Below are 24,613 nucleotides of genomic sequence, written 5' to 3'. Positions count from 1 at the left end.
GTCTTTGCCCCGACTGGCTGGCTCCTAGGTTGTCTTCCTTGTCTGTGTTGATGAGTTGTCTGTGTTCTGCATGTGGCATTGTGCTGGCTATGACACGTGAGTGAAATAGATGCGGTTCCTCTTGGTTTACAAAGTCATGGTCATGCGGGTTTTTTTTTTCTTTTCCCTTCATCCATTTTCTGGAGTTTTTGTACCTTTCTGTACACTCCAGTGGATAAGAGAAGTTTTCTCTCTGATTTCTGTAAACTTACCTTGTTCCAAAGGTTTAATTAAGAATCATGAAGCCCACTTTTTTTTTGGCATTAATTGTTACTCCTGGGTCACTTGCTCACGCAGTAGTTTTTACGTCCTCTACTGAGAGATACACTCAGCGTGGAGCTGATTAGAGAAGTTCTTCCCCATTACCTTCCTATCTCATCAATTCAGCTCTCCTTCTAAATGGAAACTTGCTGTCCCCTGGCTTGGATTTTAAGTGACTCTCTACTTCTCTTTTCCTCTTTCTGCTTGCAGTTCCTGCCCGGTTGATTCCAGGGCAGACCCGAAACAACCACTTCTCTTCCCCTCTCCTGCGGAGGTGAAAGGGGTGGGAGCAAGGGGGAACCAGGCAGAGAGTGGAGGCAGGGGTGCCGATTAGCATGGAAGTCATCATAGACTCCTCTCCCGGAATGAACCCAGGTGTTTTCCTTTTGAAACCTGTGAAGAACCATTGGGCTTCCCCTCTTAAAGAGTGCAGGGGTTGCAGGATGGGCCAAATGGATGACTCCACGCGATGTGCTTAGCCTCAGGGAAAAGCCTGTGGCACAGAGCCCGTGTCACTTGCTTGCCAGGTTCTGGTCCCCACTTTGCAGCAGTTGAGGGAAATGAAGAAACAGCACAGGGCCACCCTGACCCTCTGTGCCCTCTTTTGATGCAGCCCCCAGAGCATCTCATTTGATTGACGTCCCATTAATGCGGGGAGCTGTCGCTTTGTGAGCTGCCTGAAAAGAGGCTGAAAGTCACCTTACATTTTTATTGGTACTTTTGCTACAACCGTTTGATTTTTGTAGTGGTTCATAAAGTGTATATTCCAGTTAGAAAGCCTTTGATCCAGCAAGATTCCCAAGTACCACCTGTCACTGCTTTTTGCTCTGGGTGTGCAGATGTTTTATATGTTTGCTCCCCAGTAGAAGTTCACCTTCTGCTCTTCCCTCCCCTTCTCTCCCTGCACAGGTGCCAGCTAATACTTGACCGGAGGCGGCTCTCTCCCCGTAGGGGAGGGTTGGGTGTGGGCTGGGAGGTGGTACCCTGGTGGGGACGAATCTGAATTTTATGGACCATAAACACCCAAGTGCTTGGGGAGTTGCTTAGGTCATACGTAGACTCTTCTAAGGATACTTTTGCTTTTCTAATCCACTCTTTAATTACAGTGTATGTTTTTTTGGGGGGGAGGGAGGAGGTTAGCTACTATTTCTCCTGTGTGCCTCCTCAAAGGTTAATTTGAGGAAGAAATAGTGAAGGTGGAAGGTCAGGTCTTGACTGAGATACAAATATCCAGTGAACTTGCAAAGACAAATGCCTAATTCCTTCAATCCCCTTTGGTCCCTAGCAGCAGAAGGAAAAACAAGCCTTCCTCTGTTTCATAAGGTCTCTTAATCTTTAGCCATGTTCTCGCCTTGAGGAGACCTCAAACGGGCTTTCCTATGAGCTCTAAATCCCAATGGAGAAGAGACCCCTGTCGCTCCGGTAAGAACATGCCTGAGGCAGAGAGTCTGTGGACATTCTTCCTCAGGCTCCTCTCCTTCCCCTGTCTTGTCTGAGGGCCACACACAAGATGTGCACCCGTAGAAACCAGGGCCGGCCTAAGGAATGGCCCATAGAATGTAGGACAATACTGCAAGTATGAGCTTTTCATGAGAACTTGATAAATCCTGACACTCAGCAAGCTCCAAGGCTGTGTCTGTATTTACAGCGGTGGAGGGGAGGAAATCAATTGTTTGACCCAATTGATTCAAACTATCTGAAGTTTTCAGATACGTTTATTTTGGTCTGAAACTATAAAAGTACTCCAGGTATGATGTTCTGAAAAGCAAAGACAATGGCAAGCTGGCATTGTTATGTAAATACCATCACATAATTCTGAGGCTCTGCTTCAGTGTTGCTCAAGTAAGCACACTCTGCTATAAAAGTGGGCTTTCTTGCACTTGAAATCCATACAAGCATGTCCAACTTGCATTATAAAACTATTACTGGACATGAAGAAGACAGGTTTTTATCCTCTTCGTTCCACTGGATGCTTACGTTAGATCCAACGCAAGGAAGTTGGTATAAAGGGAAGTATGAGAGACACGTGGTCAAATTAGTGGAATGGCATTGAGTTTTGGTAACAGACACTGCAGCTGCTTTTGTATGAGACACTAGTGTGTTAAGAGTCTTCCAGACCCACAGGGAAGTGTGCAGGGCACTGTGGTCAAGCCATCTAGTCATCCCACTTTGACCCATTAAAATAGAGGCATTAGAACAGGGATTTCAGTTTTTCTTCTAGGTTGGCCATGATTTTTAAATTCTGAGTTTGGCTTTTGGTATAGTTTCACTGATTGGGGGAGGTAGGACCCTTACGAAAATGATTTACCCGAGATCTTGTCTAAAAGCCAGGAGTCTCTCTCTCTGATTACAACTGGGTTGATGTGTCCCCCTCTTCCCTGTTCCCCTTACCCCCATTTTAGATGTAGCGAGAGGTCCTGTTTGGAGGGGCTTAGAGTCTAGTGCCTATGCAACTCGGTGAAACCACAGAAGCCGGTTGTATGCTCCTGCACCCTCATGCATGCAGAAGACAAGCAAAAGATGACAGGGATGTAGCAGGACATGGAGAAAGGCATCCTCATGGTCAGGAAGGGCACATGCAAAGACTCATCAAACGGTAGTTTGCCACGGTGTGTAGTTTCCCACAGGTTAATATCGTTTCTGCTATGGGCAAGGCCTCATGTTAGGTTATAACGAGAGATATCTTCATGGAAACAGCAGGGTCAGTTCTTCTTTCCTGGCCTCTTGAGCTCCTTTAAAAAGTGTTGAACAGTGTTTATTCTTCTGTTCCAACTAAGCTAATCAATCTTCAAAAGAAACCTTGACCCCATTTTGCAGAAGAGATCAGATATATCAGTTGCGATAAAGAAAATGAGCATCAACTTCCTGAAAGAGGTTCTCAGAATGATGAATTATTTTAATTGTTCAGCCTAGTCTAGTTTCCACATTGGCCCTCCCTGCCCTCTCCAGCTAATGATTCATGAATCCTTGTGCAGTGGGCTTCTTCCCAGTAGAGAGTGACACAGAGCTCAGAAGGGAACATGTCAGCCCCTTCTTCATTCTTCAAAGGCATTTCTCTTTTTCCATCTTTCTGTTTAAATATTGTCACCCCATAGAAACACTACTTGGCAGTAGCTGGCTCAGAAGTGAAGCTTTTTTACATTTCAATCAATAGTTCATTCTTTCAGTAAACTTAATGAATGACTACTTGTGGCCGGGCTCCATGCTGGAGGGGGTGGTGGGGAAGCAAGGTGATCAGATGCTATCTCTGTCCTCAGGTGACTCTTAGGCTGGGGGAGACGTTGAGCCATCCTAATGGTTGGTGCTGGGGTAGAATTTGAAGAACTGAGGAAAGACAGCCAGCACCTGCTGGAGTGATGAGGGGAAGGCTTCCCAGAGGACACGGTGTCACAACAGAAGCTAGGGACAGTCAGAGTGGTGGGTGAAGGGGCTGGGTGGCAGGGGAAGATTAGGATATCCAGGCAGAGTAGCAGCATCTGCAACAGGATGAGGCCAGAGAATGGCCAGACCAGGCCTGGGTCAGACTGTGGGAGCAGGGCTGGTGTGCAAGCTCAGGAATGGGGAGTTCATGAAGGACTCTGAGAAGCAGCCTGATATGACTAGATTTGTGTTTTAGGAGCTCACTGTGGGTGCCTTGGGGCAATTGGGTTTCTGAAGGGCCTTGAAGGGATGTCAGGAGACCTGTGGTGGATGATGTGCTAATTGAGTTGGAGAAAAGGGCAAATTCACAGGGGGGACTGGCTGTCAGGAGTGAGGGGCAGAGAGCAGTGAGGAACAACACCTGGGATTCTTTCAGGTTTGGGCGAGGAGAAGCAGATTTGAAGGGAAGGAAGCTGATGAATCTGATTTTGGAAATGTGGGTTTGCAGCTCCTGAGGACGCCTCACATGGATCCCTGGGTGTCAGGACAAAGGTCTGGGCTGGGTATGGGTTTGGGAGTCATCAGTTTGAAATCAGAGTGTGAATTAGATCACCCCACAAGTGTGGAGGAAGAGGTAGGAGGAATAGCGATGAAAATCTCAGGAATATGCACGAGGGGGCAGGAAACGCAGTAGAGACCGACGTAAGCTGAGGGAGGGCTCTTCTATGAAAGACACCGATAGTGCCAGATGTTGCAGAAAGCTCAAGAAAGATAAATATAGAAAGAGTCTTTATTTGGATTTTGCAAGAAGGAGGTATCGTTGATTTGGAGGAGAGTGGTTTCCGTCAAGTGTCAATAGTTTGCCAGAAGCTTGGTTATGGGAGGAGGTAGATTCTTGGTTGTAATGACATGGAAGCATGTGTAAATGAGGTCTGTTGCCTGCAGTGATTGATTCAGGAATCCATGAGTTACCCATTTTCTTTGGTATTCAAAGTTTGTACCCACTTCACAGGGGTTGACCCTTATAGAGCCTGCCTGGCCCTCTGCTTCTCTTCCCTGACACTGGCCTACAGTATTGGGCACAGGGAGTGAATGAGGAAAGAAACCAAGAGCAGGGTGGGAAAGAGAACAGAGGAAGACCAGTTTCTCAGGTTACCTCTAGCTATAGACTTCCAGATCAACCCATTGTTCCTTTTACTGTGCCCTGCATTCAACACGCTAAGGCAGGAAGAGAACCTTACACCATTGCATTGGTAGGGTTTCCTACCAGCTTAGCTGTGTGACCTAGAACGGCTGCCTCTTCCAACCCCATCTGCTACTCGAACCCAGTAGTCATCCAAAGCTCTCTCTCCATCGCTGCATCCTCATCCTGTGCCCATGCCCCCATTTCCTGCTCTATGGAGGAAAGTGAAGTCACTAGGCAGGAACTCTGAACCTCTCTGCAGCCCCTCATGTCTTGTGACACTTCCCTTCTCTCCATCTCCAAGAAAGCAGTGTCTCTACTTCTCACCAAGCTGGCGTTTTTCCAGCCTGGCGTTTTTACCTTCTATCTTGGTCCTTGAACTGTGGATGCCCTATTACCACTCCTTACCCTAGAAACTTCCTTAGGTGACCCCTTTTCCCTGATGGCTTTAGAACTCTCACTGATATGCCCTCACCCACAAATTCTCTATCTTGAATCCAAACCTGTCTCCTGAGTTCTCAACCTCTGGATATTCTCACTTGGGGGTTCCATGGGACCTTCAAATGCAACAGCTTAATGCATCTTTCATCACCTAAATCTGTACCTGATGTGTGCCCGCCTATAAAGGTTAATGGCATTATCATCCTCTCAAACCATCAGCCTGAAAGAAAATACCTAATCTCTCCTTTTACCTAATCCATTGGTCAACAGACTCTTTTTCTCATATCTCAGGGTTTCTCCTCTGCATTCCCTGTACACCCCCCACACCTGCCCACCACCCCTGCCATTGGTCTAGTTCTTGGATCTTGCCATAGTCTTCTAAGCAGCCTTCCTACCGGTGGTTTCTCCACTTCCATCGACACATCGATTACATTTCTTGTCTGCTTAAAATTTTCGGTGGATAAACTTTGCTTCCAAAATAAAGTTCAGCACCCTTTGTCTCAGGCCTGTCCGTATCTGGTCCTGGCCCACCCTTCCAGCCTCTACTCTTACAGGCTTCCCCAGGCCTCCTGTATCCCCTGGCCAGTGCTCTTCACACACACTCCTTCTCTCCCTCTCCCTCTGCTCTGCCTGGTGAGCTTCTGCTCATCCTTCAGGACCAGTTATGCTTATCATAAAACCTGTGTAATTTGTCTACAAAGAAGGTACTTTTTTTTTTTTTTCCAGATCAACCCGTCAGTGTAGAGCCACCATATTCCTCATTTTTACTGTTTAGATGCTTCCTGGATGCTATTACCTGGTCACACTTATTGGGATAATTTAGTTTTATTCTCAGATCACGGACTTGCAAAATAATCAAGGATGCCATAGCCCTTTTATTGCATTTCAATCTAGTACAATTAGAATCGAAGTGCTGAGTTATTCTAATGGAATGTGAGAATGTATACCTTAATAACTGCAGGTGTAAAAAGAAGAACAAATAGGAAAGCATTTAGTTTTCATGTTTTATAAAGAGTGTACTAGAGTAAATGTGAGAATCTTTTATGTCAAAGGATCCATTGACTGCTCTGACTGTACATATTCGTTACTTACCATTGCAATGTACTTTTTCCTGTTTTCAGCAAAATCCATTCCCTGACTCAATACTTTATTTTGAGAAATTTACAAAAAGAAGTACCCAAAGCTTTCTAACAAGATTTCTAAGCACTTTTAAAAAGGTACTAAAGAAGAGTTACGGTTACAGTACAAAGGGTATGTTGAAATTGGCTGTAGGACTTTTCCAGTAAAAATCAGGAATGCTTAAAGTTTTTTACAGAAATCTTCTGTTTCTTCCTTTTGTAGAGAAAAGAAGATGGGAAAGAATAGAATTATATAAAATGATCAACATTTCAGGGACTCTGTTTTTCTTTTAAAAAGACAAGGTAGAAAAGTAGCTATAATTTATTACGATTCCTTGTGTTCTCTCTGCAAACATATTTTTCCAAAGTGGCCATCATTGCTCTGTCAACTAACACTAGGAGTAGAGATGACTACCAGTGCATCTTTTATTGCTCATTATGGGGAAAAACTAAAGTATCTTATGTCTCTATTCTCACAGCTATACTTTTCTCAACCTTCAGCAGGAAACCGTTTTAATTTCTATCTACCAGCTTTATTAGCCGTAGAAACAGTCCTGCAATTGCACAAGTTCCAAGAACAAAATCAGTGTCTGCCTGAGTATTGCAGCCAGCACACCGCACCGACAGCGGGTAGCTGCTTAGCTGTGCACAGAACATGGGAACTCCTGGACGGGAGCGTTTGGCCACGAGCATCACCCAGATGGGAAAAACAACTCAACTAAGTTGCTTTGGTGTTTGTATTCGCTTTAAGAGCCCTGGAGAAACAAACTGAAGCAGAGTTGACTTTCTGCAGAGCAAATCCTATACGTAATATTTATAATTTATATAGTTTATAATAAACATGGACAGGTCTACCTACTCCCTAACCCTCTGTCAAAAAGGCAAAAGTTTTCCTTTTTAAAAAAACTCTTTGACTCTGTAGAATATAAAATGCACTCCCAAATTGCACCAAATTACAAAAGTGCAGCTTAATTAATTACCACAGAGCATATACCTGCATATCCATTACTTAGATCAAGAAAGAGAGTGAAGCCAGCACCGCAGTCACTGTGCCTCCTTCCTGGGGTCCCCGTAGGTACGCACCTAAAAGCCTGTTGTAGTGGGTTTCTAGTATTTTCTGAGGGGTTGCCTCAGAGGAAGCAGAAGCGTGCCTTGGGAGGTGTTGGGGGCCGGGGGGGGGGTGAGGGGCGTGGATCTGAGGGCGGGTGCCAAGAGAGGTTTGGTGGCATTGTAGCATGGCATCGTTACCTGGATTTGTTTTAGTTTCTCTTCCAGACCCGAGGTCTAGGCCCTGACCAGAAACTGTGGTAATATCTGCCATGCACGCTGCTCTTTGTAAAAGCTGCGCTGACTCATTTCCTCCGGAGCGTGCGAACTTCTGACGCACTCCCTGGAAATGGACTCTGTGGAGCTGACATGTATCTAATGCCCGGTAGTAACCTGTTTCCACACAATTCCAGGACGTTAGCTTATTGCCAGTGGGTGGACAATCTCAATGAGACCCGGAAGATGCTCTCTCTTAGTGGTGGCGGTCCCTTCAGTAACCTGCTGAGGTGGGTCGTGTGCCACATAACGAAAGGAATTGTGAAGCGCGAGATGCACGGCCACGGCATTGGCCGCTTCTCGGAGGAGGAGATTTACATGCTGATGGAGAAGGACATGCGGTCCTTGGCAGGGCTCTTGGGTAACGTACCATACCTTCTATATTCTATGTTTTCTATCCTTGCTTTTTGCATGATTAGTAAAGCACTGTTAGCGTACTGATTTAAAGTTTTATTTTGGTTGGTTGGTTTCTTTGCTTCCACCTGGAGGCTGCAGTACCCCGCCCCCCCATTTAACCAGATCGCCTCATTTCCAGGAGCGAGTGTCTCTCTTCCCAGTCGCTAGGGTGAGACAGTCTCGTGCGGGGGGTGGGGGGACCCCGGGGGACCCCCGCGAGCAGAGAACGTAGCACGTGGCGCGGCACGGCTGCCTGGCCGGAAACGCCGCTGGCGTCTCAGCGCGTGTTGTGAGCGGTGGGCGGTTCTGGGCAGGGAAGCTCGCTCACGTGTACACAGGCCAGGGTGAAAGGGCTGCTTGTAAGCACGCGTGCTTGAAGCGTCAACTGTGTATCCGGGGGACCTCAAGCTACTAGAAAGGCCGGCGGCGCAGGTTCGTGCACGTGCCCCGAGTCCTTTTTCACGTTTCGCGTTTGTAATCTCAGGCCTCCTCTTACCAGCATGTCGTAACTCATTCTGAGTTTGCGTTCACTGCGCACAGTGGATTGAACTGTGCTGGGGAAGCCCCTCAGAGAGAAGCCCGGAGCAGCGTAGGTCTGGGCAGCTGAGGCTACCGAGAGTGGAGTTATGTGTCCTTTGTCACCTCGCTGGACACTGGAGGTGGCTGGGCCGATGCGATTCTGTACTGGGCAGAGCTTGAGTCTTAACTATGTCAGCTAGTAAACACGGTCATTTGAATTCAGAAGCTCCTGTGTGTGAAATGATGGTTTCTCCTGGAGACAACTAGTGCCTATCGGGAGCCAAGCCCTCTGTGTGACTAGTCATGGGACCTAGTCTTATGCGACTGCTTATTTTGCCTGGGGGACGTGGGTTTTTATTAACTGTCTTTTGGCCCCCTCCATTCTAGAGCACATTGGGTTCCTCATCTCCTCTAGGAAGTGGGGTTTGGGGCTTGTTTTGTTGAAACCCATCTGGTGCTCCAGGAACTGGGGCCTTTGCTGGGTATAACATGCCCCCTACAGGGTGACTCACTCTGGCTCCTTCCCTGCTCTGCACTCCAGATGTTCATAAGACCTGGAGTCCTCCCTTGAACCCTGGCCTGCAGGGGGAGAATCCCAACAGCATGGCCAGCTCTCTGCCACCTTTGTCTTGTGGGGGGGTTGCTGTTGGCTCCTGCTCTACACAGACGTTCAAAAGCACTGCCTGGGTTGAAGACTGACGCTGCCTGTATCTTCTGGTTCTTTGCTTTTCTGGGCCCAGAGGGGCTTGCCTGTTGCAGGTATGAAGCGATTAGCCTCAAGTTTGCCTTGTTCCCGTGGAAACAGTACTGGACTCTCAGCTTCACAGAGCAGACATGCAGTGGGCCATTTTCTCCTTAGTAATGGCTCTCCCTGTTCTCAGCTTCCTTTCTAGCTCATGCTGTGGGAGCCCCAGCAAGCCAGGCATTGAGCTCTCAAAGTTAAGACAGAGATTATGCCAATAAAGTGCTGCTCTTCAAGAAAAACTTAACAGTGTTGGTTTCTTAACCAGGGAGGTGGTGATCATCAGTTTCTGGAGAACTTTGTCTGGTTGGGAGAACCAGGGGAGCAGGGTGATAGCAATAAGAATAATAATCAAGGGCACCTGGGTGGCTCAGTCGGTTAAGTGTCCGACTTTGGCTTAGGTCATGATCTCACAGTTCATGGGTTCGAGCCCCGCGTTGGGCTCTGTGCTGACAGCTCAGAGCCTGGAGCCTGCTTTGGATTCTGTGTCTCCCCCTGTCTCTGCCCCTCCCCTGTTCATGCTCTGTCTCTTTCTCTCTCTTTCAAAAATAAAGTAAAAAGAGTAATGGTAACTATCTATGTTTCTCTGGCACTTAATGAGTTAGCAAAATCCTTCTTCCCCAATTATGGTGAGATGGGAGGTAGATCTATTGTTGATGGCTAGTGTGGGTACCTGGCAAGTACTCCAGACAGCATCAAGTCTAGATGATTTCCTGAAATGAGAAATTGATTCAGTTACTTGAAAAGAAGGAGTTTGCTGGAGTTCTGTTCTGTGTGGGGGCCCCGGGAGCAGCCTAGTCTCCATAGGAGAAGCACTTTTGCTGCCTTTGGGGAGGGAGAGGCTCTTTGGCTGAACATCAGAGTTTTTCTTACTAAACGAGGCAAAAAGCATTACCTCCCCCCTCCCCTGAGGATATAGCTGACTTTTAAGATGCCTAAGAGACTGAAAATGCATAATGACTTTTGTTAAGGTAGTTCAAGATTTGGGGAAATTGTCCAGGGATGTATTTGACTCATCAGGAGAAATTAATTATTGATGTTTCAGTTCAATTGACTTCAAGGATTGAACGCCTTCTATGTGGCAGGAGCTGGGGAATACAAAAATGAGTAAGAGATTGTCCCATCTCTCAGAGAGCTGATACCTGTTCAGTGGGAGAGATGAACTTATAACTAGGAGAGATGAACTTATAACTAGAAATAAGCAAATTATGGCCCATAGCTGGTGGCCTGTTTATTTATTTATTTAATCGTCTCTGAGCTAAGACTCGTTTTTACTATTAAAATGTGAGGGGGGAAAAATGCAACAGAGATCAAATATGGCCCAGAAGGCGTAAAATATTTACCATCTGATGCTCCATGAAAATTTGCTGACCTCTGCTCTAAATAAGTACCCATGTTCAAGTTAGGCTGTGACAAGTCCCATGACAGAGGTCTGTGTGTGGTGCTCTGAAGACATGGCAAGAGCAGGGATGAAATGACAGGGAAGCTTGGGAAGCCAGAGTAGAGGTGGCAGTCATGTTGGCCCCAGAAAGTAAATGGTTGTCCCAAGGAAGAAAATAAGGAAGGACCATTTGGGGAAATCATGAGAAAAGAGATCATGAATGAGGGGGATTTTGGAATCATGGTCTAAATGAAGATTAAAAAGTAGTTTGGGGTCATCTTATAAAAAGTAATAATGATGCTGAGAGACTTTATCATACAGAAACATGGAGGTGGTACAGACTTCCGAGTATAAGAGAGAAAGAGCCATATTTGTGATTTAGAAAAGTGGCTCTGTTGGTGTCATAGTGAATGGCTTGGGCCTGAGGGGGTAGGTGGTAGAGAGAGACTAAAATATAGTCAGTACATATCTACGGATGTAGTTTTAAAAATTGATTAAATTCAAATAAAAATAAAAAATTAAATTTAAACAATAAAAATTAGTTGAGAAAAGATGATGTCTTCATGTTGGGAAGGAGGAGACCAAATTTTTATTTATAGAAATGAAGAGATTATATAGCTAAAATAATGGAGAATCAATTAAAATTACAGTTAATGGAAAGAGTTCGACAAGTTTACAAAGTTACAGGTATACAGATGGCTAACAGACACATGAAAAGATGCTCCACATCACTCATCATCAGGGAAATACAAATGAAAACTATAATGAGATATCACCTCACACCTGTCGGAATGGCTAAAATTAGCAACACAGGAAACAATAAGCATTGGTGAGGATGTGGAGAAAGGGGAACTCTTGCACTGTCGGTGGGAATGCAAATTGGTGTAGCCATAGTGGAAATCGGTATGGAGGTTCCTCAAAAAAATTAAAAATAGAACTAGCCTGTGATCTAGGAACTGCACTGCTGGGTATTTATCCAAAATATGCAAAAGCACTAACTCAAAGGGATACATGCACCCCTATGTTTATTGCAGCATTATTTATAATAATTAAACTATGGAAGCAGCCCAAGTGTCCATCAGTAGATGAATGGATAAAGAAGGTTCCATAATATAATGGAACATTATTCAGCCACAAAAAGAATGAAATCTTGCCATTTGCAACAACATAGATAGAGCTAGAGAGTATTGTGTTAAGTGAAATGTCAGTCAGAAAAAGATGAATACCATGTGATCTCACTCATGTGGAATTTAAGAAACAAAACAAACGAGCAAAAGAAATAAAAAGAGAGAGAGACAGACCAAGAAACATAGTCTTAATTACAGAGAACAAACTGATGGTTATCAGAGGGGAAGTGGGTAGGGGTATGGGGGAAATAGGGAATAGGGATTAAAGAGTACACTTACCACGATGAAATAAAATAAAATGGTAAAACGTTTACAAAGTAATAAGCATATAAACATTTTGATATCTCAAATAACCAATTAGAAAATATTTAAAATTTCCATTTACAATAATAAAAAATGAAAATACTAGAAATATGATATATGAGAAATATTCAGGACCTACAGAAATAAAATTAAGCCATCCTAATAAGAGATAGAGGGTTTTTTAGAAAATGGAGAACATACCTTCATTCATTCATTTGAGAGCAATGCCTCTAGAGCCAGAGGTCAAACCTTACCTCCATCGCCTCTTAGCTTTGTGACCTTGGGCCAGTTTCTTAACTTCTTTAGGCTTTAGTTTCCTTATGTATAAAATGGGGACCATAATGGTGAAAAGAAGCACATGTAAATGCTCAGAATTGCAGCTGGCACATAGTAAGCAGTCAAGTAACAAGCAAGCGTAAAACGCAACTGTGATGAGGGCTGGAAAGAGAGGCTTGTGGTGCTGTGAGAGCCAGTAATGGGGGGAGGATTGCCTAGTGGTCAGTGCTAATCTCCATTCGGTTCTGCTTGTTCCCATGTCCCCTTTGGGAAGGTGGGTGTGTTTGAAGCAGAGATGCCACATGTAGGGGATGCCTGATTTTCATCTCATGCAAGAAGTGCATATATTGTCTGTTTCTATCCCCTCCCCAAAGGGTGAGAATTAACAAAGCATGGAAGATGTAAAAATCAAGAGCAGAAAGGTTAGGTTTTTGGGAAGTAGTTTATGAGAGAAGGATTTCTGGAGTCAGATCCCCGGGGTTTGCATCTTGGACTCCACACACTTAGCAGCTGTGTGACTTCCCATGAACAACTTGAACTTTTTCATCTACAGAAGGGGGGTCAGGACAATGCCTTCATCATAGAGTACAAGGACTCAATAAGCATTTATGTAATGTACTTTCTATAGCGTTTGGCACATAAAAATGCTAAATAAGTATTAGCTATTATCATTATCACTGCCACAGATTTTGTATGTAACACAACTCCATTAAGAGCACTGGTTTTGGAGAAAGACAGATATCATATGTTTTCACTCTTATGTGGATCCTGATAAACTTAACAGAAACCCATGGGGGAGGGGAAGGAAAAAAAAATGAGGTTAGAGTGGGAGAGAGCCAAAGCATAGGAGACTCTTAAAAACTGAGAACAAACTGAGGGTTGGGTGGGAGGGAGGGACGGGTAGGTGATAGGCATTGAAGAGGGCATCTTTTGGGATGAGCACTGGATGTTGTATGGAAACCAATTTGATAATAAATTTCATATATTAAAAAAAAGCACTGTTTTTGGGGAAACAAGTCTAAAAAAACCTTTCCTCTGAGTTTTAAATTTAGTAGTAATTGTAGAAAGTTGGGAAGGTTCAGAAGAACACTGAGAAGGAAACTACGTCACTGTAATCTTCATACTTACTGCTAACCACAGTTGTCATTTTGGTGCATGTCTTTCCAGTATATATGTGTGTAATTTTGAGTCACGTATATGTATTTTTGAAAACACACACATACACGCACATAATTTTCCAACCGTCTTTTCCTCACCTAATATATTGCAAGTATTTTTTTCTCTATCGTACAATTCTATGTGCCTGGTATTGCACTTGATGTTATAAAAATGACATAAAACCCATCAAAACCCCACCTTCTGCCTCTTTTATATTTCTTTTTTTTTTTGTAAGTTTTAAAAAATTTATTTTGAGAGGGAGAGCGAGAGCATGAGCAGAGGAGGAACAGAGAGAGAGAATCCCAAACAGGCTCTGTACTGTCAGCACAGGACCTGATGTGGGACTCGAACCCACAAACCCCAAGATAATGACCTGAGCCAAAGCTGGATGCTTAACTGAGCCACCAGGGCGCCCCTCCTCAAGGATTCTTTGAGGAGGTGATACTTCAGCTGGACTCTGAAAGATAAGCCAGAGTTAGGCAGGCATGTGTGTGAGGAGCAGGAACGGGGTGGGATGGGAGGCTAGCATGGAATTCAGAAGGGACTTCACATGTGAAGGCTCTGACACGAAGAGCAGCTGGGAGCCTTCAAGGAGTGAAAAGATGGCTGGTGTGTTAGAAACTGTGTGAGAACCAAAGTGTGGCATGAGGTAGAGGTAGGAAGGAGCTAGATCACATGGTCTTCATATCACTTACATAATCTTGGGTTGTGTTCTAACACAAGTTGAAAGTAGGGAGGTGGCTTGACCTTATTTATATTTAATGTGCCAGAGGAACCAAGAGTGGATTTATTTGGGGGCCCAGTGAGGAGGCTGTTGAGGTCCAGGAAAAATAAGATGGCATTGTGGATTACAGCTATGGTGTAGAGTTGGACATAAAATGATGGATTAGAGCTATATTCTAGAGACAGGGTTGACTACAATTTGGGGACTTGATATGTGTGTGGGAGGGGAGAGAGATGGTGATGGAGAGGGCAGGGGTAAGGAGTAACCATGTTCTTGACATGAAAACTTAGTGAACAAATAACCATTCAGAGTTGGAGAACGCTGGAGAAAAGGGAAAGGTCGTGAATTTCAGGTGTGGGTATGCTGAGTCTCAGATGCGTGTGAGGTGGACACAAGTGGAGACAAAGCATATAATAAAGGCGCCCTTTTGAATTGGTAAAAAAAACACAAATTAATTCAGTAAATGGTGTTGGGACAGCTGGCTAACCATGTGGAACAAAATAAGCACGGTACCCCTGCCTTTATTTCATGCACCTGAATAAATTCCAAAGAGATTAAGCATTTAAATGCAAAAAATGAAACCATCAAGGCGTCAGGATAAAATATGGGAAACTTTAATAGAATCTTGAACTTGGGAAAGTATTTCTAAATATGGTACCAAAGGGAAAAGTAACAAAAGAAAAGTTGAATCGCTAGGTTTCTTGAGCAAAATAAAACCTCTTGGATGTCAATAAACAAAGTTAAAATTGAAATGAAAACCTGGAAAAATGTTTGCAACGTGACAAGGAATTAATGTTACTATTTGAAGAACTTGTACAAATCAGTAAGAAAAGTGAATATTTGAAGGAGAAAACTGGGTAGAAGACATAAAAAGAGAATTTGTAAAAACAATACAAATGATGAATACATGAAGAGCATTCAACCTCTGGTAATCAGAACAATTTAAGTTAACAAATGAGGCACCGCCCTGTCAATCAAATTGGCAAAGTTTTTATTTTTTCTGTTAGTTTTTTTTAATGTTTGTTTATTTTCGAGAGACAGAGAATGAGCAGGGGAGGGGCAGAGAGAGAGGGAGCCCAAGAATCCGAAGCAGGCTCCGGGCTTCAAGCTGTTAGCACAGAGCCTGACATGGGGCTCAAACTCAGGAAATGTGAGATCGTGAGGTGAGCTGAAGTCAGACGCTTAACCGACTGAGCCACCCAGGCACCCCTGTTTTGTTTTGTTTTGTTTTGTTTTTTAATGTGGCATGTTGGCAGGGGTGGGAAGGAGGCGCTGACATGTTCTGATAGAAATAAAAACTAGTACCTACTTTCTGGAGTTGAGTTCCACAGTTTCAAAAGTCATACCATTTCACATATTTATTTATTAAATAATAATAAAAAAAAAACCCAGGAATCAAAGCTTTGAACCTTAACGGGAAGTCTAATAGGGATAAATGTCAAATTCTGTACTTAGGTCACCAAATTGAATTCCACAAATATAGGGTGGAGAGAAACGTGTGAAAAAGAGACTTCAGGATTTTTGTGGATTTCATTCTCAGTATGCCGCAGGTATGATGGACTGTCAAAGAAGCCAATAAAAACCTAGCCTTTTAAATGCCACCCAGTGTTTCAGCTTAAAAGTTGTTTCCTTAAGGAAACCTTTCTGGGTCTTTCTCTCAGTGTGTCGGGCACATCTGTTCCTTGCTTCCAGGCACTTGGTGCTTTCCTCCTCAGAGCACTCCCTGCACCTTCTTTTAATGTTTTAATGATTTGGTTTGACTGTCTCCTCAGCTTCACTGGTGTTTTTATTTCTGTTTCTAGGGCCTGAGTGCCTGGCACCCACTAGGCATTCAACAAGTGTTCGTTGAACAGAGAGTTTCAATGTTAAGTTCTGGGATCCATCTTTTTTTTTTTTTTTTTTTTCTTTTTTCCGAATCCCAAGCAGGTCTTGTCTGCAGGGCTCCAGCTCACGAACTGTGAGATCATGACCTGAGCCGAAATCAAGAGTCTGACGCTTCACCGACTGAACCACCTAGGTGCCCCTGGGATCCATCTTTTAAAGGAACTTGGTCAAACTAGGGTGTATCCAGAGAAGGGTGGTTAGGAAGGTGGTTAGTCTCAAAATAATTTCAGGCAAGGAATTTGAGGATCCTGGGGAAGGATGGTCTGCAGAAGCCAAGATGTACGGGTCATATAGCAGCTTTTTTCAAATATTGGAAATGGGTAGTGACTTAGGTGTTGCAGCAGATGATGGACATGTTTGGGGAGAGGGGAGGAGGACAGAGGAGAAGGTGGAGTGTGTACATGGGGGAACGACCACAGATTACAAGTCAGGGTGAGGCGGCTCTTTAAAACGACCTGTCCTGAATTGGAAGGGCTTGTCTTGTGATGTGGTAGGGCTGTTCTTTGGAATTATTCCAAGGTGAGCTTGCTGACCACCATCAGGATAGCTGAGGAGTCTTTTTATAGGCGGTGAGATCTCTAACTAGAGATGGTCTCTGGGGGGGGGGGGGGGTCCTTCTGGTTCTGATGGTTTCATGATTTTATATTGGTTCTCTAGAGAGGAGAACAGAGGTGACTTTCCAAGCTACAAAACAAGGGAGAGCAGAGGTGACTTTCCAAGCTACAAAACAAGGCAGAGGCCAAAATAGAGATCACTCAAGTTTTGGTTGATCTCTTGGACTGTGTGTGATTTATGGTTGGCTGTCTCTCCTGCCTTCTGAAGGTCTGGTCCCTTAAATGATCTGTGTTTATATGTCTTGCTATTAAATCTACTTTATAAACAGTGGTTGGTTTTCAATAAACCTCCACTTCTTTGGAAGTTATTTTTACTCAAAGGTTTATGAACAGGGAAATTTTGTTTTTAAGTGAGCTTGGGAATAGGCTATTTTAATAGCTGCTCTTCCTACCCTGTTTAATTATATTATGCAAACAATACTCCATTCACATTAGGCATTTAGGCCTAGGCTGGGAGCCACCTGCGACACAGCAGCCACACATGATACCTCCCAGTGAAGGTGATGGGTTGGAGAAGCCTTCTGGACCAGGTATGAGAAAAAGATGAGAAGCATTAGGTTATATATCACACACAAACACATGTAGCATATGTTGAGGCCAGAGGAATAAAGACATAGAAGTAATTATGCCTGGGGTGCCTGGGTGGCTCAGTTGGTTAGTCCGACTCTTGTTTTTGGCTCAGGTCATGATCTCACTGTTTGTAGGTTTGAGGCCCACACTGGGCTCCATGCTAAGAGGGATTCTCCCTCTTCCTCTACCCCTCCCTTGCATGCTCTGTCTCCTGAAATAAATAAAGTTAAATAAAAGCTTTAAAAAGAAAAAAGTAATTATGTCTGTCAATCTAGCTAGAAAGATGAAACACACAGATAAAAGAAGAAAATAATAGACACTAAAGGGAATGTTTTGGAACCTCAAAGCATTAGTGTTTCCTAATGCAGTTTCCAAACCCTTTCCAAATTACTGTCGCCTACTCAGCATGATAGTGGTTCTCAGCACTGATTATGCATTAGAATCACGTCAGGACCTTATAAAACACAGCTGCACAGGCCAAATAATTCAGATCTCTGGGAGGGGGTCTGGGGAAAGGTGTTTTTTAAATTCAGCAAGTGACTAAAATGTGTCTGTAATCTAATCTTGGGCAGCCAGGGAGGTTAGAAAGGCCGACCTGGGTGCTAGGAGGAGGGACTGGGTGGGTAGAGGCCCCAAGAAGGGCCTGGGCCTTGCTTTGGGCAGCTATCTAAAGGGAGGAAATTCAGAACAAACTGAGCCTACTTCATTCAGTAGGGTGTGCGTATGGTGCCTCGCACAGTCTTTCCTTCTTTCCATGCTGAAAATCTAGTAGGCTGATTTTTTGTGTGGATAAATTTTAGACATTTAGATACATTAAAAATATTTTTAAATGTTTATTTATTTTTGAGAGAGTGTGCACGTGCACTTGTGTGAGAGTGGGGTAGGGGCAGAGAGAGAGAATCCCAAGCAGGCTCTGCTCTGTCAGCACAGAGCCTGAAGGTGGGCTCGAACCTACAAACTGAGATCATGACCTGAGCCAAAGTCGAGAGTTGGATGCTTAACTGACTCAGCCTCCCAGGTGCCCCATAGATACATTTAAAATTTTTAACAGCATCTTCAAGATGTAGTATCTTACCACACCCCTGGGAGCTACTTATTTTACAGATGAGAAAGCCCAGTGAGGGTCAGAGAGGCGAAGGAGTAGGTCTCAGGCTGCTCAGATAACAGTAACGCTTTTCTTTGGCTCTAGTACAACTTCCGTATGTTTGCATTGGTGGCTTGTTAAAATCACATGCAGGGATAGTAATAATTTGAGTTGAAAATCATAAATTCTGTTTTTACCTCTATTGATTGGGTTCCAGGGAGTGCCTAAGCTTTTTTGCAAGTTCCTGCTGGAGTCCTGTACTCACCTCCTGAAGTGGAAGTGATTTACTCTGACAGGTCTATACATATTCTTCAATAACTCTAAATTGCTTGCAGGCCACTAATGGGCATCAATGCTTGTTTTCAGGATGTCTGGACTTCCAGAGGGAGGAGGAAGGAATGCATGGCCAGGGGGCTGGGGTATCCTTAAATAGGGGCTGGTGGGGCCAGGCCCTGCTCAAGGTGTTTGTGCCCTCATGGGGAGTAGGCAGTTGGGGCCAGACTGTGGCTTGTTTCTTTTGCATTTTCATTGTTGCTAACTCAGTGGGTCCAAATATATTGGCTATTCATGAAAACAACCAAAAAAATGACTTTTAGCAGACTAAAATCAAATGCTAATGAGTACCGAGTTTTTAGAAATCTTTGCGGCTTATTTAGCAACACAGATTGGTTGGTATAATTCTGACAGAAGTGATCTGGTCTCTACTTTACCCTGGGAACGTTCTAGCTATTTCTTCCTCTGAGAGAAGTGTGTCTTTGACTTTATGTTTAAAATTTCAGGATTCCAATTCCTGAATGATTAGAATAAAAGAATGAAAAATTCACAAGATAGCACCGTGTAGATAATACACTTTTAAAGTCTTTGCCAGTACGCATCCTTTCCTGTTGCCAGATATGGAAGCCCCTCTGCATTTGTGTTCTGGTGGGGTGAGTTGCCTGGATAAAATTCATTGGGTAGACTGCCTAACCTGGGGAGGAATTATAGATAAATGATGACCTGATATATGGTAATACATCATTTTTATTTAAAATTTTCAGTTTGTATTAAAAAGACTAATCAGTAGGGTTGCCTGGGTGGCTCAGTCGGCTGAGCATTTGACTCTTGATTTTGGCTCAGGTCATGACTGATCGATCCTGAGATCAGTCCCTGCATCAGGTTCTGTGCTGACAGTGTGGGGTCTGCTTGGGATTCTCTCTCTCTCTCTCTCTCTCTCTCTCTCTCTCTGCCCCTCCCCTGCTCATACATATTCTCTCTCTCTCTCTCTCTCTCTCTCTCTCTCTCAAAAATAAATAAAAAAAAAGACTAAACAACATTTAAAACAATGGAAAAAATTTTAGATACCATCATTCTGTTACATAACTCAGTAACAATTTTCTATCTTCCTCTATCTTCCACATGCAAATTCTTAGGAAATCTATGTGATGTACACATATCTTTGTATTCTGTTAATTTTTTATTTTTTTTTCAACGTTTTATTTTATTTTTGGCACAGAGAGAGACAGAGCATGAACGGGGGAGGGGCAGAGAGAGAGGGAGACACAGAATCGGAAACAGGCTCCAGGCTCTGAGCCATCAGCCCAGAGCCCGACGCGGGGCTCGAACTCACGGACTGCAAGATCGTGACCTGGCTGAAGTCGGACGCTTAACTGACTGCGCCACCCAGGCACCCCTGTATTCTGTTAATTTTTTAAAGCAAATGCTAAAATTAAATATACTTTACTTTGGAGTAGTAGACTCAGAGGTGTGAAATTACTGGGTGAAAGGTTATGAACATCATTAGGTCTGTTCCTAGGCATTGCCATGGTGTTTTCCAAAAGACAAGCACAGATTTGCAAAGTAACCAATAAAAGATAGAGGTACCAGTTTCACTGAAGGCTTATGAGTAACAGGTCTGATGACTAAAAAAAAAAAAAAAAAAAAAAAGCTGACCACTTTATTCATTATAGACTGTTACCTTAAGGTTACTTTGTGCTCTGATTCTTTAATCACCTCCAAGAATCTTTTATTCCTTTTAATTTTCTTGTTTCTTACGTGAATTCGCTGTTCCAATCCTTTGTCCATTTTTCTATCGAACTTGAGGTTTCCTTTAAAATGTAACTGATCTATTTATATCTCACAGATCTATGCTCAGTGATGTTTGAGGCAAGTATTTTCTCCATCTCACTTGGAATCTTAAAGATTTATGCAGATGGACAGCCAGACCCAAGGTTATCCTGACCAAGGTTTCGGTCCTGACCCCACCGTAGGCATCCACAGCGCTTGTGTGGGCCTTTGTCCAACACCTCCCAGCCTCCACCCCGAACCCTGCAGCAACCTCTCCTCCTTCCACAGAGCTGCCTGCCTTCTTCCCTGGGCCAGCTCCGGACTCAGAGGGCACCTGGCGCTGTTGACTTCTGACCAGGGCCTCAGAGCCTGTCGGCGCACCCTGAGTAGCCACCTCACTTCCACACTTGATCACTGACTGTCTCTCAACCTCAGGCTCCTTTCTCCTTCACCTTCTCCCCCCGACCCCTGCATTTTGTTAGCCCCCCCTTCCCCTATTCACTTCACTGTCACTCAGCCTAGCCCAAGATCCATGACGGACGCTGTTCTCATCCCCTCGCCCAGCTCTCCTCCGCCTTTCCCATCCTGCAGTGCCCCAGTCAGCCTGGTCAGCTTCAGCCTCGTCATTCTGAGGAGTCCCGCCCCCTCCCATCCTTCCCTCTTTAGGAGTCTGAGTTCAAATTCTCTCTTTCCTCTCTTCACCCTGTGTTTCTTTACAGTCTCCTCCTACTTACATAGAAGTCTCTCCCTTCTGTCCGATCCCTTGACTTCCCTTCACAAAGCTTATCTGAAAAGCAGTGATTGTCATACTCACCTCCCATTCACTCTTTGCACCACTGTATCCAGACTCCTAGCCCCCTGCCCTACCCTGCCCTCAGGTGCTCTTGGAAGGATAAATGGCAACCTGCCTGTTCACCAGATCTGCATAAAAGCCTTATTTCAGGCTTCATTTGGAAGTAGGAAATGTCTACCTGAGGGAGAGACTCTGAGGAGTGTCTCCTGCTGTAAGGCTAATGGAAATGAGGTTTCTTGGATGTGTTGAAGAACAAAGGATTCAGGCTTTCTCTTTCTCTGGAGGCTTCATCCTCCATTTTCAAGTCACAGATCTCTGGGCATCCCCTGAGGAGGCATTAGTATCTTGCTGTTTCAGGCCGTGTCCTAATTGGCTATAACCTACCAACCCAATGCGGGCACTTACTTTGTATGAACTCCTTAGTGCTCACAGTGATCCTTCCCATGAAGAAATTTAGGCACAAAGAAGTCCCCTGCCCAGGGACACCCAGTTAGTAAATGGCAGAGCTTAGATTTGAACCCAAATGGTCTGGGAGAAGCCAGAAGTCTTTGCAGAACACTTTTTAGCCTTTATCTTACTTACTGGATCTGTCTGACCTTTCTTTTCTACTTTTGCTTTGCAAGTTCCTTAAATACTGATGGTGAAGGGAGTGAAAAATTCTTTTCTACCTTTTAAGGTCTTCCAGCTGGACTAAAAATTAAATTTACTTGAGATATATTAACAGGAGGAAAAAAAACAGTTTTATCACACACATGCAGAGGCCCCATAATGAGATTGAGACCTAAAGAAATGACCAAGGCAGGCAGATTGTATATTTTTTGGACAAAGAGACAATAGATCTATGAGGAATTGATAGAAAAAAGAAAACTTTGGGAGCTTCAGTTAGTAGGGAATTCTAAACAGTATTTGGGCTGCAGTAATAAATTAGTAAAGGTAACACAGGTTGTTTATATGGCCTTCTCGCCTCTAAATTTCCAGTTTCTGGTGGTAAGATTGTCTCTTGTCTCCTGGTACAGGGAGGACACCTTTCACATGGGAGATTTATTTCCTGCTTTCAGGGGGTGGAAGATGGTCTGAGTGTCCTTGCACAGGCTTCTCTTAAGTAACTTTTATGTAAAATAATATGCCAAAGTGGCACATTTTGGGGACAGCCTGCCATTGGCCCCTACAGTGGTTCCTCAGATTCCCTTCCCCTCATTCTGGTCATCTCCTGAGTCCAGCTGTTATCTTCACGTAGGTGTCCCACAGCCATCTGAAATTCAGCACATCCCCAAAGAACTCCTTACCCTCCCACCAAACCTGTGACTTCTCTGCGAATGGGATCAGCATCCATTCAGTTATTCAGGTCAGATGCTAAAAAGTCATTCTAGATTTCTCCTTTTCCGTTATCTTCTACCTGGCTTTCAAATCCCTATATTGCCAGAGCCCTGCCTGCTTTCCAGTCTCACTTCTTTTTTTTTTTTAATTTTTTTTTAACATTTTATTTTTATTTTTGAGACAGGGAGAGACAGAGCATGAACAGGGGAGGGTCAGAGAGAGGGAGACACAGAATCTGAAACAGGCTCCAGGCTCTGAGCGGTCAGCACAGAGCCCGACGCGGGGCTCGAACTCACGGACCGCGAGATCATGACCTGAGCCAAAGTCGGCCACTTAACCGACTGAGCCACCCAGGCACCCCTCCAGTGTCACTTCTTAATCCTACTTGTCCGTTATATGCCAGCTGCACTGGTCTTCTCTCTGCTTCATAAACCCACCAAGCTTGTTTCCCATCTAGGGCATCTGTCTTAGCTGTTCCTTGTGCCTAAAATTCTTGCCCTCAAGATCTTTGCATTGCTAGATCCTCCTGGACATTCGTATCTCTGGGTAAATATCACCTCCACAGAGAGGCCTTCCCTGACTCACAGAACTGTTTAGTGTAGCTGTCAGCCACCCGCTGTCATGTCACCTTACTTTTATTCTCTGCGTGGCACTTATCACTTATTGATTGGCTTGTTTATCGTCACTCCATGTGATGTAAACTCCACAAGACCAGTAACCTTGTCTGTTCTGTTAGTCCCTGTTTCCCAAGTCTCCAGAGCTGTCTTGCATATAACCAAAATAATATTGACAAGAGCTGATATTTGTGGAGCATTGCCAGTGTGTGTAAGCAAATAGTAATACAATATATAATACCCTCATATGGTAACCCCTACTTTCATAATAACATACATAATGCATATTATACATTGATTATATAATAATCTTTAACATTATACTTATCATATATGATATGAAATATCTACTATAAATATATGACACGTACATATAGGTGTATGTATATGTGTGTGTGTGTGTATCCTCACAGTAATATAATAACAATACCTATTCTCATATGATTTTGGTGAGAATTAAATGAGACAGGAACTATTCTCATTCATCCTCACCAAAGGTATATGAGGGTAGGTACATTGTTATTATTATCAGTAGTATTATGCCTGGTTTGTAAGTGAGGAAACTGAGGTACGGAGTGGTTTACTAACTGACCTAAGAGCACATAGCTAATAAGTGGTGGGGTGGGGTCAGGCTTGGACCCAGGAGTTGGTCTCTAGAGCTGAGGGCTCTATCAGTGCTTGCTCTCCGAAGGAATGGATACACCTACCTCATCACCAGGGTGCTCACCAAATGCCTTCATCTCCGACTTCCTTTCCGCCCCATCGCTATAGGAGGGGCACCCAATGTCTCTTGCTTAGATTTTGCCACAGCTTCTTAGCTGATGTCCCAATCTCCAGGTCTGCTTTTTAATTCTGCTAGCGTGTTTAATCTAAGATGTAGGCTCTTAGCGTGTTTAAGATGTAGGCTCTTAGGGGCGCCTGGGTGGCGCAGTCGGTTAAGCGTCCGACTTCAGCCAGGTCATGATCTCGCGGTCCGTGAGTTCGAGCCCCGCGTCGGGCTCTGGGCTGATGGCTCAGAACCTGGAGACTGTTTCCAATTCTGTGTCTCCCTCTCTCTCTGCCCCTCCCCCGTTCATGCTCTGTCTCTCTCTGTCCCAAAATAAATAAACATTGAAAAAAAAATTAAAAAAAAAAAGATGTAGGCTCTTAGCGTGTTTAATCTAACTGTTTAAGATGTAAATCTGAACTGTAGGCTCTCAGTCTTTTAGACTAACATCCAAACTCCTTTTCTTTACAACTTGAATTCTGCTCATATCTCAATCCTCATTTCCTACTTCTCCCTCTCATGCACATTGCTTTCTACCACAGCAAATTACCCTTGGATTCCTGAAGCACACTGTGCT

The 24,613-nt window shown here is 44.1% G+C and overlaps 1 protein-coding gene across 1 annotated transcript in view; it reads left to right on the top strand.

Annotated features, from left to right (window-relative positions):
- FAXC (failed axon connections homolog, metaxin like GST domain containing) overlaps positions 1–24,613 on the top strand; it is a 73,020-nt gene that overhangs the window by 21,869 nt on the left and 26,538 nt on the right. Inside the window, exon 4 of the mRNA XM_043591985.1 lies at positions 7,863–8,086. Coding sequence (XP_043447920.1) covers positions 7,863–8,086 — 224 coding nt within the window. The remainder of the gene's footprint in view (positions 1–7,862; positions 8,087–24,613) is intronic.

The sequence above is a fragment of the Prionailurus bengalensis genome, chromosome B2 (assembly GCF_016509475.1).
Source record: "Prionailurus bengalensis isolate Pbe53 chromosome B2, Fcat_Pben_1.1_paternal_pri, whole genome shotgun sequence".
NCBI classification, from domain to species: domain Eukaryota; kingdom Metazoa; phylum Chordata; class Mammalia; order Carnivora; family Felidae; genus Prionailurus; species Prionailurus bengalensis.
The sequence above is the reverse complement of the archived record's forward strand: the minus strand, read 5'-3'. Positions and strand labels throughout refer to the sequence as shown.